Genomic DNA, 12,943 nt, shown 5'->3' with positions numbered 1-12,943 from the left:
ATCAGCCCTCTTCACCTATGAAAGACTTACATTCGGGTTTATAAAACGATCATCCCTGGCCAGGTACTGCTATCGGTCTCTGACGGCTATAGATGGGTGGGTTGGATGTCGGATATCTGCTGCATCGGCTATCGGTTTTTGACCTTCGGCAATTGATCGGGGCCGGAGTATACAACGCGATACTTTGTATAAGACAACGTCCACGGAACACAACCCGTAGCCCTGGAATATAGCTTGAAAAGAATCAGAAGACAAAATGACGTCCAAATATCGAGTTCTCCATATAGGCGACAACATCAAGTACAACCACGATGTTTACCAGCGCTTCGCCTCGGAATTTGAAATCATCCAACCCACGGCCGCAGAGCGCGAACGGGCCGAGTTCATGCGAGCCTTGAAAGAGCGTCGCTGGGGGACTTTCATGCAATCTTCCGCCCCTTCTGGAATACAGGAGGTGAAATGGGCCGGTGGGACGCAGAACTCATCCCCCTCCTCCCGCCGTCAGTACGCATCATGGCCTCCGCAGGCGCAGGCTACGACTGGGCGGATGTAGATATCTTCGCACAGCACGGTGCGTTTCCAACCCAGCACAGAGGCAGACTCACCTAGCTAACAGCGATGACAGGAATCATATACTGCAACGGCGCCGCCGCCTCCTCGGAATCAGTCGCGGACATGACCCTCTTCCTCATCCTGGCCGTCTTCCGCAACCTCGCCTGGTCACACCAGGCCGCGCACTCCTGCAACCCGCAGCGCTTCCTCGACGCACACAAGAACTCCCCGCTGACAGCGCTGAACCCTCGCGGCCGTGTGCTAGGCATCATCGGGCTGGGCCAGATCGGATACACGATCGCCAAGAAAGCGCACGCGGCCTTCGGCATGCAGATCGCGTACAACGATCTAGTCCGCAAATCGCCCGAGGTCGAGAACGCCGTTGGCGCGCGGTTCGTGGGCGAGCTGGACGCGTTGCTGGGGTTGGCGGATTGCGTGGTGGTCGCGACGCCGTTTGCGGGGCGGACGCTGATCGATGCGGAGAGGCTGGGGAGGTTCAAGCGCGGGGCGCGGTTCATCAATATCGCGCGGGGATCATTGGTTGATGAGGAGGCGCTGCTGCGGGCTCTGGATGAAGGGCAGATCTCGGCTGCTGGACTGGATGTTCATGCTGAGGAACCGTATGTGCATCCGCGGCTGGCGAGGCATGGGCGGGTGGTGATGATGTCGCATAATGCCGGGGGTACGGTGGACACGCATGTGGGTTTTGAACGATTGGCGATGGAGAATATTGAGGAGTTTTTGCTGAGAGGGAAGGCTTTGACGCCGGTGAATCTGCATTTGATCAAGACGTCGAAGAGTATGCTGTGATTGATTTTGCTTAGGTGCTTGCTTGCTAGGCTGGATACACACACTGGTAGATCAGACGTTGCAGCGGTGTTTGCAGTAATAATCATGACTCCTAATACGTCGTCATCAACATCCTTCTGGATTTCGTCTGAAGTGTGGTGAATGTAGCATGCTGGAGGGAAAAGCCGATGGTTGAAGATCCAGGAACCAGGATTTGTGTTGGTCCACAGTCTAGACCTGGCGAACAGGGATACCCACCTATTGCCCGATTAGGTAATTCTACGCCTGATCAGGCGTTCAAGATTCGTTGCGCGGCTTTCACCTCATCTTAGATCAAGATATTATCCTTATGTGCTAACTTACGCTGTTTTCACTGGAATGACTGAAAATTTTACATTTTCTAGTTTGTATTTCTATTTATGATCCAAAAACGCCAGCATTTTTGATGGTGTGCAAATTCTACCAAGAAAACGTATCTTCATAAAGATCAACCAACCGCCCGTTCTGACGTTCTCGAATGGCCTGTCTCACATCGTCGCCCAGTCCTCCCGGGCCGCAAACACTGACGGCCATCGCACCAACTTGCTGCGCCATCTCGACATCCACAACTTCCGCAAACGATGGTTTGCCATACTTGATGCTAATAGACACCGTTGAAGGTGGTGATTTGGTCCAGGGGCTCTCGTCGGATAAGTATTCGTCTGTGGTATACCCTTTCGCTGTCACGTAGACTTGAATTGATAATGAAAACTCAGGAAGCTGAAAGTATGAGGTTTGCTTGCGCTCGTTCGGGGCTTCGACGGCTGGATGGTCGAGTAGAGTGGCCATCCACGGCTGGATCCAGTCCAGATGTTCTAATTGGGGTTAGACCATGTTCGTTTGCTCTTTGTCCTGTAAGAACGTACCTAGGTGGCGCACAATCCATACCAAGGTGACTCTCCGTACAGCCATCGACCGGTCGGAGAAGCCATCGGCAAACTCGCGCAGGTAGGAGAGTGGGTGAGTTATGCCTATTCCCCCTGCTATGAGCAGTACCGTACCATAAGATGCAAGCGAGTGAAGGCCCCCTGTGTTCCACTATGTAAGAATATGATGTATCTCCCACTCGCGGAAAGGAATAGAGTCATAATACATACCGAATGGCCCTTCTGCCAACGCAGTTGCGTTGAACTTCCCTTCCTCCGAGCTGTGAACCTTCCTCAAGAGCTTGTTGGTAAATCCATCTCGCCGCTTGATCAGGAATGACATGGTGGTCCGTTGCGGTCCCCCCAGCAAGACATTGAACGAGTCGCTTGAATCGCGCTTTTCGCTGGTAGTCATCCGATCTGAGGATGTCCATGCCACGGAGAACGGATGCGAGGTCCATAGTCCTAGCGATGGGACATAGAGGTACATATACTGTCCGGCCTTGAATTTCCAGGGACGCGACACGGCGACCTCGACCCGGGCGACGTCTCCAGGCAACAGTTCCACGGTAGCAGAAGTACGCTGTTTGCCGCAATTCCGCCAGATAATGCTGACAAGACGTGCAATCCTCTGGAGAGAAGCATGAGTAGTGCGAACTTGATGACCAAGGACAGATACTCACCTCAAGACCCCAAAGGATCAACGTGGCCAGAAGAGCCCTCTGCTGGGCCAAGCCACGCAGATGATACCATAGCCCAACAAATGCCATGACTGCGAGGAATATATGAAAATGAAGAAAGGCTTCGTAGAATGCATGCCGAATTGGTGATACTGATTGAAAGAAAATGACTACAAAGGCAATAAGAGCCTACATCGACCGCCGTTAGCAATGCCAATTAGTAAACCATTCGCCGAGACGGATCACTTACAATCATTCCATATACATAGAAAGGCTTACTCCAAAGTTCGTTCGTGATCGCGTCCATAGATACTGTTTCCCTTGTCAGCAACGGCCATCATTCGAGACAGCTGAACCACCCACCCTGCGCGGCCTGCGCCCCAATGACACAGACCATGTGAACAAGGGCCCCAGCAATCATGATCCGCCCGACCCAGCGGTGCAGGAGATTGAAAGTGTCAAAAGGAATGCCCAGAAGTGGGATGAGGGGATTGTTCCGACCCGCGGTCAAGACCAGCGCAGGCGAGTTCATTACTGCCAGATGTCCGGCGGCATATTTTAATTGGTACATCTTTTCCTGATAGTCCGTCCACCAGTCGACTAGGACGAACAGGAAAAGCAGGTTGGTCGCGATATATCCCAGAACTAACGTAGCCTCCAGTCGTAAGGGTATGCTTCCCATATGAATCCTGTTGAGCAGTTGAAATTCGCGACTGTGCCGTTTTGAAAACAACGGTGCATAGAGTACATGTTTCTTGATCCAGGCAAAGATGGTGCTGGTCCCCGAAAACTTGCTCTGGTCATCTGTCTGAAGAATCTCACGTAAACGACGGCGATGCTGAACCCTTATGACCACCCGACACAGGAATAGAACGGTGAAGACCCCGCCGAGGACAAACAGAGGTGTCGCCAATACCGGGTTCATAGGACGATGAGGGTAGCCGGGGTGGGAGTGGTCTACCCCTGGTCCTCCGAGTTCTACTCCCATTTCCTGAGGTCAAAAGAAACATTCAAATCACAAGTTGAATGACGGACGAACGGAGTGAATCGAAGTATAGCAGCGGCAAAAGCTGCACATGGGCTTCCAAACTGGCGAAAAGGCCGCGAATAGAAGAGAGTTCTTGCAGAAGTTAAAGCAGTCAAATCATGGACGCAAGACACCAGGCCGTGAACAATAAAAATAAATCCAGCCATGACGTGAAAGTGCTTCTACAATGACCTCTCCTCCTGATGCCGTCATCCACCATCTCGCAGTCATCATGGAATACGTAGTAATGCAAAGAGTCACCCAACAAGCTACAAGGAAGACTGATGACAAAAAGATCAGCGTCAGTGAAGCAAGCTAGTGCAACCATGGAGAATGTCGGGGGTTGATGTCTTACTCAGCTGAGCTTCGCTCTGGAATGTGAGAGACTTGGAGCGTGGAGCCCGTCTAGATCATAGCGGAGGTCCTTATTATTGCCGGGCCTCGAAACGAACCAAAACCCTCAATCGAAATTCAATGACTAATCTTACACAGCATTGTCGACAGCTGGGAATTCTGGTCAAGTTATTAGCCGATGTCTTAGACTTAGATTGAATTTATTGGAGTCTGCGGATGGGCCCCTACTCTCCGATGGAACGGTAGCTCCGAAAACGGAAAGTCATGCAGGATCGCCAAATTCCCGCGAATACCGAAAGCTTGATTGCTCGCCCTGAGCACAAGTCTTGCTCCATTGTTCGGCAAGAATTGACGCTGAAGAAGTCCACGGCCTCGTCATCTTGCAGGTTCTGACCCTATGACGCAGCAGCTGCCTGCCAGCCTGAGCTTATCACGAGATAACATTCCTGTCATACTTCTCTTCTGGTCCACTGTAAAGCAATCGAAGATGTAGCTCGCGGTTGCTCGCCGAGCTCTCTGGCCCGCAGGGATCCCTCTATTCACCAGCATGACAGTCTAACCAGGTTCACTCTGTATTGAGAGTTTCTAAGCCACAGACGTCGTACATTCACATAGCAGTAAGACTCATGATGTAAGCAAAGAAAGACCCTTTACTGGCTATATTTGTTGTTGCAAAACGATATGGAGGATGCAACGAGCCAATATTGCAACGCTGCTGATTCAGAATCGTATGAAAAGGCCTAGACAACACGCAACGCGCGCTTAGATAGAGAGTGAATCTCCAGTCTGGAGTCGAAGAGCCAACAAGAGTGCTTGTTCTGAGGTCGATGATGTCGGTAGGCGAACGTGAATGCCACCGTAGTCTCGAGATCAAACTATAAATATACAGCGCGGAAGGGCGACCCGAATGCCACCTCAGGGAAGAGCGAAGACTTCATCACGATTGATAGCCTTTATCAATAAAAATTATCGGAACGTCCTAAACCATCGTAATTCAGCACTTGGATGAATTCAAGAGAGCATAACGTGATTGATAGCACACGAAGAGTGGGATGTTGAGTCTGACTGCCGTCGAGTGTCGCTAGGTAGTTAGCCTACTAACTACGTAGTTAGTATCACCTTTGGTTAGTCATCAGGTGAAAAGGAACCACTCATGATATCACCGAACCATAGACCCTACAGCCGCCATGATCACCTGGCCCAGGGGTATACCCGACTTCCAAGGCATCCCGAGCCATGGCCCTAGATGCGCGTGCATGAAAAGTTAAGTCCCCATACTGAAGTTCTCTATTGGCGATCGTAAACTCCCTCGTAACTCAGCAGAGGATCTTTTCGAAATAGAATAAAATGATACCATCGAAGGTTAATTGGGGAACACGCGTCGCGAATAGCTTCATTCGTAAGTCCAGTCCCATGAGATGCTGGAGTAGAGTCTGGTTCTTCAATGACGCAAATTTTATGTCATACAAGATAAGGTGTGAAGACTGGGCAGCCACGAGCGCCCCTTCCCCGATCCATGTAACCCTGCCACATTACATCTGAGATCCATATCCATAAATAAATAAACAGAAAATGAGGATTATTCATGAGTGTTATGCATTTGGAAGGCACATCTTGGTTAACATGACAAAGACCTGAGAGAAGACCTTTCAGAAAAGACCCACCGAGAGAGAAACGCCTTTTATATGGAAATTTTTCTATCCAGGGATATTACGCAAGAAGAATGCAAAGCCGAAAAAAAGAGATCGGCTCCAGTGCTGCGTGGTAGATGCATGAGCCTCAATCCAGACCAGATGCTTTGCCAGGTTGACTGTTCTGCTCGCCAGCTCCCAAGCTTCTGGCGGTAGCGTCATCATCACTCCGACTTATCGGAGAGGACTGGATTTTCGGAGGCTTCTCCACTGTCGCCAGCGAAACGTCTCTTGGCGTCAATGGCCTGCTTGGCTTTAGATTTCTCCTCCTGGACACAGGAATAGTCGGCCACATGCACACCAGCCGTCTGACACAATGACGTGCATTCAGTTTCAATCACTTTGACAAGGTTTGATGTGAAGCCGTAGAAAGCAGGGTTATAAGCATTGCGAGCCCAGTAAATAAGCTCGGAAGCAACACGGCCCAAGTTGGGCATCGGATGAGGGATGATATTATTGTTGCGCCGCGAAGCGCCATCTTCATCATCATCTTCAGATGATGACAACTTGTCCGATGCCTTGGACATCGGGGAGGGTGGCGCCGACGAATCTGACGAAGCAAGGTAGTCGATGTCTGACGCCAAGATATGGAGAAGATGATATACCGCAGCAAATTCGAGGAGAGTAAGCTCAACTGGGTCAAGGGGCAGGCGATTAAACCAATGGATCGCTTTTTGTACTGTGAACGCTGCTGGTAGAGAGGTATCGCCAGTTGCTCGAGCCTTGAAGATCGCCGCGATCATGGCGCATCGGACGGCCGTTGAGATCTCCTCGCGCACGGATATTGGTAAAGAAGAGTCGAGAAAATTAGAAGCTTGGTTTTGTTTGTTCTTACCCTTGTCCTTCGGGAGTGCGGCAAGAACGCTTCCGATGTTGGCCACGCGGTCCCGTTCAAAAAAGACGGCCTTCATGACCAGCGCGCGCGTATGGGCTGCAGATGGCTGGGGCGCTACATCAAGAGCGAGCTTGATCTTGGATTTGAAAATATCGCGGCTCTTCTTCGCGTCGGGCCCACCAGAGCTCGCCTCGAAATACCTGAGAAGCGCCCGTTGAAGCAAGTGACTTGACCACCACGCAGCAAGAGCATCCAGTGAGGATTGAATCGCGGGGTCCTCCTCGACGACATCCAACAGCGCTTCGTCATCGTCGGTTCCTTCTTGTGTTGGGCGATTCCAAGTCAGATTTGCTGCTCTCTGGATGATAGTATCAATCATGACGTCGTCACAATCAATCTTCAGCAAGGTGGCCAAATGGCTCGGCAGGGCATCCGGATGATTCTTGGGTAATGCGGCGTTCATCTTGCGCGCGAGATCCCATTGATACCTGGCCAGACTGCGGGCAACATCATTCGATACGTTGAATGTCCACGAACCAGGCTCACCGACCCGCCACATCAGAATGCGGCAGTGGAGAGCTTTCAGCATCATCCTCATCGGGCTTCGAGGGAGCGTTCCTGCTGCAAATATCGTAAGGACAAGACGGCTTTTGCTGATTTCTGCATCGCCGCCGGCCAATTGCGCATCGATTGCAATATCCCAAGTTTTCACGCGCCCTTTCTCATCTTCTTCGGTGACGCCAGTGGCCAAAGAATACAGTTTCCATCCTAGTAGACACCGCAAAACGTATTCAAAACATCGAGATGTGACAACGTACCACTCGTGGAAGAACCTATGGCGTGGTACACCGACTCGTTGAATGCTGGTAAGCCAGGCTTGTCGTCTGAAGTTGCATGACGAAAGTGCAACATCAGAAGCGACTTTGGAGGCGGAGTATTGTCGCCTCGGATCTGAATTGAACAGGTAGACGAAGACAATGAAAGCGCTACCAACGACAAGAATTGCAAGCAGTAGAAAGTGGGAAATTGCGCGCGCGTGCCAGGACGACCAGAAGTACTGAAACGCTGCGCTTGAGTAAACTTGTGACGGCAGCTGAACTCTATTCAACAGGTTCAAAGGTACCGCCAGCAGCCCCTTTGCCGTTGATTCTGTTTTCTTTTCTGTGCCTAGGCCTTCAAGTACCATGAGCCCGGCGAGGGCGCCCAGCATGTACTTATTGGGAAGGTGCGAGCGCATACGTCCTTCGCCAGATTGAGACGAGTGACTGTCGGTCTTCTTATATTGGATATACGATTGCGAGTAGGAGCTCTCATTTGAACCGGCAGCCCTCATACGTTTCCAAGCATCCGGAACTTTGATCAATCCTTCGGGAGGGTGTGAAGAAGTCGGAGAGTGATCACTCGAAACGTCCTCCGCGTGCGAGAACACACTCGGGGATGAGCTCGCCCCTGACTCTGTAGATACGGTGCAGTCGCTGGGTGATGACACCGACGCTGCAGAGGTAACAATCTGATCAGCGGCCTTATCCAACTGACGTAATCGGATCTTCAACGCGGTATTCTCTTCCTCCAATCTCTTGTTACGAATCTCGAGATGGCGGATGTACTCCGTCGCTTTCGAAAGGATAGACGCTTTGTTGAGTTTGCTGGCTGAGGTGACACCATCATCGTCATCATCGCCGGAGTTGCCGTTTGCCTGCTTGTAGGAGGCCCGTAGACTGGGCACACTGTCTCTTAGCTCAGCAATTTTCTCGTTCAGATTGGCTCTGTATCTCTTCTCGATGACATTATGCGCTCGTTTCTTTGATGGCGCCTGTTTAGCTTTGAACATGCTAGTCATCGCAGATCCATCGTCATCGCTCCCAGTCTTGCGTTTGCGGCTTGCACCTGTCGACGAGAGGGGAGAGTTAGAGTGGACTGACAGTGGCCCCGCACCAAGATGATCTGGCTGAGGGGATACATTATTATCCAGATCTCCGCCCGGGAGAGATCCAAGCGAAGGTCTTTTGAAATCTAGAGATATATCAGGTGAGAAGTCTTTGTGCATCGCACCAGGGGCCTCCCGTCCGGAAGAGGCACTTGGCGATACAAAAGCAAAGTCAAATGGGGAGCTAGGCGAAGCATTTGCAGTATCTGGAAATGCTTGCTCGTCATCCCATCTCATCCACTGTGTCCAGTCCTGACTGGCATCGGCCGTACTTGTTTGGTCAACTGACACGGAGTTTCCTTGAGATATTCTCCTCGTAGACTCGAGAGGCGAGAACAACTGGAAATCCCCACCAATGCCGGGGGTGGACATCGTGTTTCACTGCTGGTCTTGGACCATCAGATGTACTGAGTATAGTCTTGTACTATATTGAAGACAAGATTGTTAACAATGATAGCTGTAGATGAATTACCTTGATAAGACTGCGTACCTGTCAAGACCTGAGACGGAGGGGGTCAAAAGGCCGGCTAACTGCGGGTTTAAGTTCAAACGATGATTGATGATCGCCCAAATCGAACACGCTAATCAGGAGACTAAAACTCAATTGTGGAGTCAAACCTGAATGTTGGTGCAGGCTGCAAAGATATGGCTAATTGCAATGATAAAAGCCATACACTTAATACAGGAATAGGTGCAGAGCGTGAAGGCAAGAAGCTGGCTGAACACTCTCCTGAGATGTATATGATCAAGTCATGTGAGATGGACCTGACTCAACACTGTAAGGGGCCGAGGCTAGCGTTAGATGAGGATCTTATCGTCGCGTTGGGCTGTTGGTTGAGAGGAAGCGTGATCGTCGTGACTTCCAGCCTTCCACATGCAACCCCACAGTACTGGTGGTATCAAATTTCAAGTTCTTCCCTTCTGCATGAATCTTGCAAAGCAAGCCACCTGAGCAACTCAACAGTACCGAAGGCGAATCTGCTGAGCTGAGTAGTAAGCAGTTGTAACGACATCAATCTCCTTGAGCTGCAATGTACCTAAAGGAAACGAATGGCTGCCTGTTCCTGACTTTGGGGCAACATGGGAATCTCGGCCGTGGCTCGGCGGAGCACATCGTATGATCGCGGGAAGAAGCGATTCCGGCAAACCGACTGGTGTGTTTTTGTAATTACCAGTAAGTTTGCAACACTAAGTTGTGTTTGCTATGTTTTGATAATACACATATTGTATTGTCCTGTAATGTTTACCTGCCTTCTTGTTTGGAGATCTTGACCAATCGCTGTCGAAGCCGTTTCATCTTCTTACATCATCGCAATCACTTCTATAAATAACCAGGTCTATTGAACTATCCTTACTATCTGTATCTGACTCCATTGGAACTGTATCAACCTCGAGATAATGTGCAGAGTCAAGCCATTGACGCCGTCAGGATATCATACATATGTACAGGACGGCAGGGCCTATCACCACCTCGAAGTCCATGAACAATCACAGGCACATCAAGGCTTCTTATATTTGGGATACTCCGCGACCCAAGCATTGATTTGCGCCACTTCTTCATCAATCACCTTTTGAACGCCGGTATTCGCCTCCCCATACGCCAGCCATTGATCTGAGCAATGCATTCCACCCGGAATCACATGTACTGGCACTTGTTCTGTGGACTGAAGAGGTCCTCCGGGTCTGAATTTGGATGAAACTGAGGCGTCCCTCCAGGGATCGAACTGACTGCAGAAATGTTAGCTTTGATCAAGCGTTACAGGTTAGACGACGAACCCATTTGTCCAGATCAGACGTGTTGTGTTGGTTAAGTCCCAGCCCTTGGTCCACTTATTCACGTCTTCAGCGGTCTTGCCTCTGGCGCTACCGAATGTATAGCCGTTGACTTCTGGGAAGTACCCGTAGCATTGTCGTTGCCAGTACTCCGCCGAGACAATCCTGGAGACAATGGTGAACTCATCCTTGGGCGCACCACTACAATCATGGGGATTAGCAGGCTACCGGCTTCCATGGGGTTGGTACCATACTCTTGCCAGTAGAAGAAAGGTTCATTGCATAAGAACCAGGTCCACTGCTTATTGATGGTGTTGTTGACGGCCGTGTCGGTGTATATGGGGCTGTCAGGGTCATATGAGTCGTAGCAGTCAACAGCGTATTTGTCGGTCCAATATTTGTATTTGGCGCAGGCTATTCTGGTCAGTCTCTGAGGGGGCTCGAGTACGTATCCAGGGGACTTACACCCAGGCAAGTACGTTGAATTGAACCACGACGCATAGCCTTGCAGTGCTTTCTCCAGACCGACGCCTTCCGGTCCAGGAACGGACTTTGCCCCCGGCGTGACATTCTAATACCGCGTGAGACGACCATTCGCACAGTCGAAGCCTCGAGTTGGAAAAGGGCCTCACCTCCACCGCATCGCAAAACTTATAAAAACGGGAGTACCCCGAGACGAAATTCATATCCTGCCAAAGCCATGGTCCGTTCGTAATTGCTCTGAAACGCATTAGCACCAAGGCATGATTCACCTTTCAAAGAAGGCGAACACAACATACGCTGCAAAATCGTCGAAATGCTTGAGGGCTCCCATCCCGAACATCTCTTTGATTTCCTGCTGGCGCTCGATATCCCTTGACGCATAGACATGGTCAATATACTCCACCACGCGATTGACATCCTTGCTGCAGTTCTTGGGCATGCCCTCGACAACAGGGACGAAATATTGCCACTACGTATGTTAAAATGTGCTTTGTTCAAGATCATCTTGCCATCACGTACGAAGTCATAGATGGCCTGCACAGGCGCACTCGAGGCATGGTACGCCCAGAAGGTCCCTGGGGCAATCGATGCGGTCCACGCGGCTAGCGCACCGCTGTAGGAACCCCCAGACATCACCCATGGCTTTCATGGAACATCAGTCAGCATGCGGATTGCGTGGAGGTCAATTTTGACAACTCTACTCACCGCACTATCAGCGTTGCTGCTGTGATCCTTGTCGAACGGAAGATTCACGGTCTTTGCAAAGTGAACAAGGTCCGCAATCGACTGCTCCAGATTCAGGTACTGGAGCGTCTCAGCTGTCAAATTGGGGTATGGTGATGAGGCTCCCCAGTAGCGATCTGGGGACTCGATGAGCACTTGCGAAGGCTTTCGATCATTGACGATCAGAAGAACTCACGCTCAAGCAGAATAACCGCACCCCCGATCTCTTCAGCAAAGCGTCCAACAATAGTCTCGTTGGTCAGGAATCCATCGTAGTCCGCAGCGTCCGATTCACCCGGTGTAAACAAAACTACCTTTTCCCACAGTCAGCGACACACCACAAGCACTAGCCACCAACCGAACACCGAACGGGAAATACACACAGGAGAGCCAGGACCAGCCCAATATTCCGGATTATACCAGTATCTCTGGGAAAATGTCCCCAGACCAGGGTTATTATGATCAATATACTGCTCGAATGTCGCGTTTCCCGTGCGCAAGGCAACTTTCGCTTTCAGCGCAGGAATCAAAGGCGCCCTGGGCATGAGGGCAGACGCCAACCCAAAGAGACAAGACGCAGCAAGCGTCAGCGAAGCAGCGACAGTCCGCATCCTGGCAATCAACCTTCCGTAATCTGTACCGTCGGACTACAATCACAAAAAGAAATCGAGAACAAAAAAGAACGGACAAGCCATTCTTATACCCAGTCTGTGCCGCCCCAGGCCTGATACTGCTCTAATCACCTAGTGAGTACAAGGTGAGGGGAAGCAGGTGAAGCATGCAGCTTCTAACTACAAGCATTCAGGCGAAACACAGAGGTGCTAATTAATTGCATCTCGGCTAGTGCATGCAACCATTCTATATTGCAGGATTTGCTCTTAGCAATTAGCGCTACTGGCATGTAATGTAACGACAAGCACTCCCCTTGCAGGGATAGTGTTGATCCAATCGGTCAATTTACATGACTTGGCAAGCATTGCGCAGGTTATCGCAGTGCGGACTGATTCCGTTTACAGTCCAGCCAGGTCTCGAAAAAGTTCAATAAGGTCTTGACTCTTGAGATATCTAGGAAAAGCTGAGACCATAATGAGGTCAAGGCCCTCCAGAGTATAGTGCTGGAAAACCTCAGTAGGTCCTATTCAATCAACCACCAATTTACCGTCCCAAATTAGGGTCATTGAATGTTTAGTGGTTATGGAGCAGG

At 50.5% G+C, this 12,943-nt stretch overlaps 4 protein-coding genes across 4 annotated transcripts; 1 reads left to right on the top strand and 3 right to left on the bottom strand.

Annotated features, from left to right (window-relative positions):
* Positions 1-256: 256 nt before the first annotated feature.
* On the top strand, positions 257-1,362 carry P174DRAFT_455804 (D-mandelate dehydrogenase-like dehydrogenase; the record flags this gene model as incomplete). Its single annotated transcript, XM_024829365.1, has 3 exons — positions 257-381; positions 402-571; positions 626-1,362. The coding sequence occupies 3 exons, from the start codon at positions 257-259 to the stop codon at positions 1,360-1,362; spliced, it is 1,032 nt and encodes a 343-aa protein (XP_024686614.1).
* A 438-nt stretch (positions 1,363-1,800) lies between these two features.
* Positions 1,801-3,914, bottom strand: P174DRAFT_455803 (ferric reductase family protein; the record flags this gene model as incomplete). The annotated part of the gene is made up of 6 exons (XM_024829364.1): positions 1,801-2,195; positions 2,247-2,408; positions 2,478-2,877; positions 2,930-3,115; positions 3,177-3,238; positions 3,290-3,914. 6 exons carry the CDS (start codon positions 3,912-3,914, stop codon positions 1,801-1,803), a joined length of 1,830 nt encoding a protein of 609 aa, XP_024686613.1.
* A 2,248-nt stretch (positions 3,915-6,162) lies between these two features.
* On the bottom strand, positions 6,163-9,132 carry P174DRAFT_455802 (basic helix-loop-helix domain-containing protein; the record flags this gene model as incomplete). Its single annotated transcript, XM_024829363.1, has 1 exon — positions 6,163-9,132. The coding sequence occupies one exon, from the start codon at positions 9,130-9,132 to the stop codon at positions 6,163-6,165; it is 2,970 nt and encodes a 989-aa protein (XP_024686612.1).
* Positions 9,133-10,259: 1,127 nt separating this feature from the next.
* P174DRAFT_363388 (putative serine peptidase) lies at positions 10,260-12,350 on the bottom strand (the record flags this gene model as incomplete). Its single annotated transcript, XM_024821915.1, has 10 exons — positions 10,260-10,488; positions 10,537-10,734; positions 10,788-10,947; positions 10,999-11,104; positions 11,166-11,253; positions 11,313-11,485; positions 11,536-11,658; positions 11,722-11,876; positions 11,936-12,053; positions 12,123-12,350. The coding sequence occupies 10 exons, from the start codon at positions 12,348-12,350 to the stop codon at positions 10,260-10,262; spliced, it is 1,578 nt and encodes a 525-aa protein (XP_024686611.1).
* Between the last annotated feature and the right edge of the window lie 593 nt (positions 12,351-12,943).

The sequence above is a fragment of the Aspergillus novofumigatus genome (genome assembly GCF_002847465.1).
Source record: "Aspergillus novofumigatus IBT 16806 chromosome Unknown P174scaffold_1, whole genome shotgun sequence".
Lineage (NCBI taxonomy): Eukaryota > Fungi > Ascomycota > Eurotiomycetes > Eurotiales > Aspergillaceae > Aspergillus > Aspergillus novofumigatus.
This window is presented reverse-complemented; position numbering and strand designations above follow the sequence as displayed.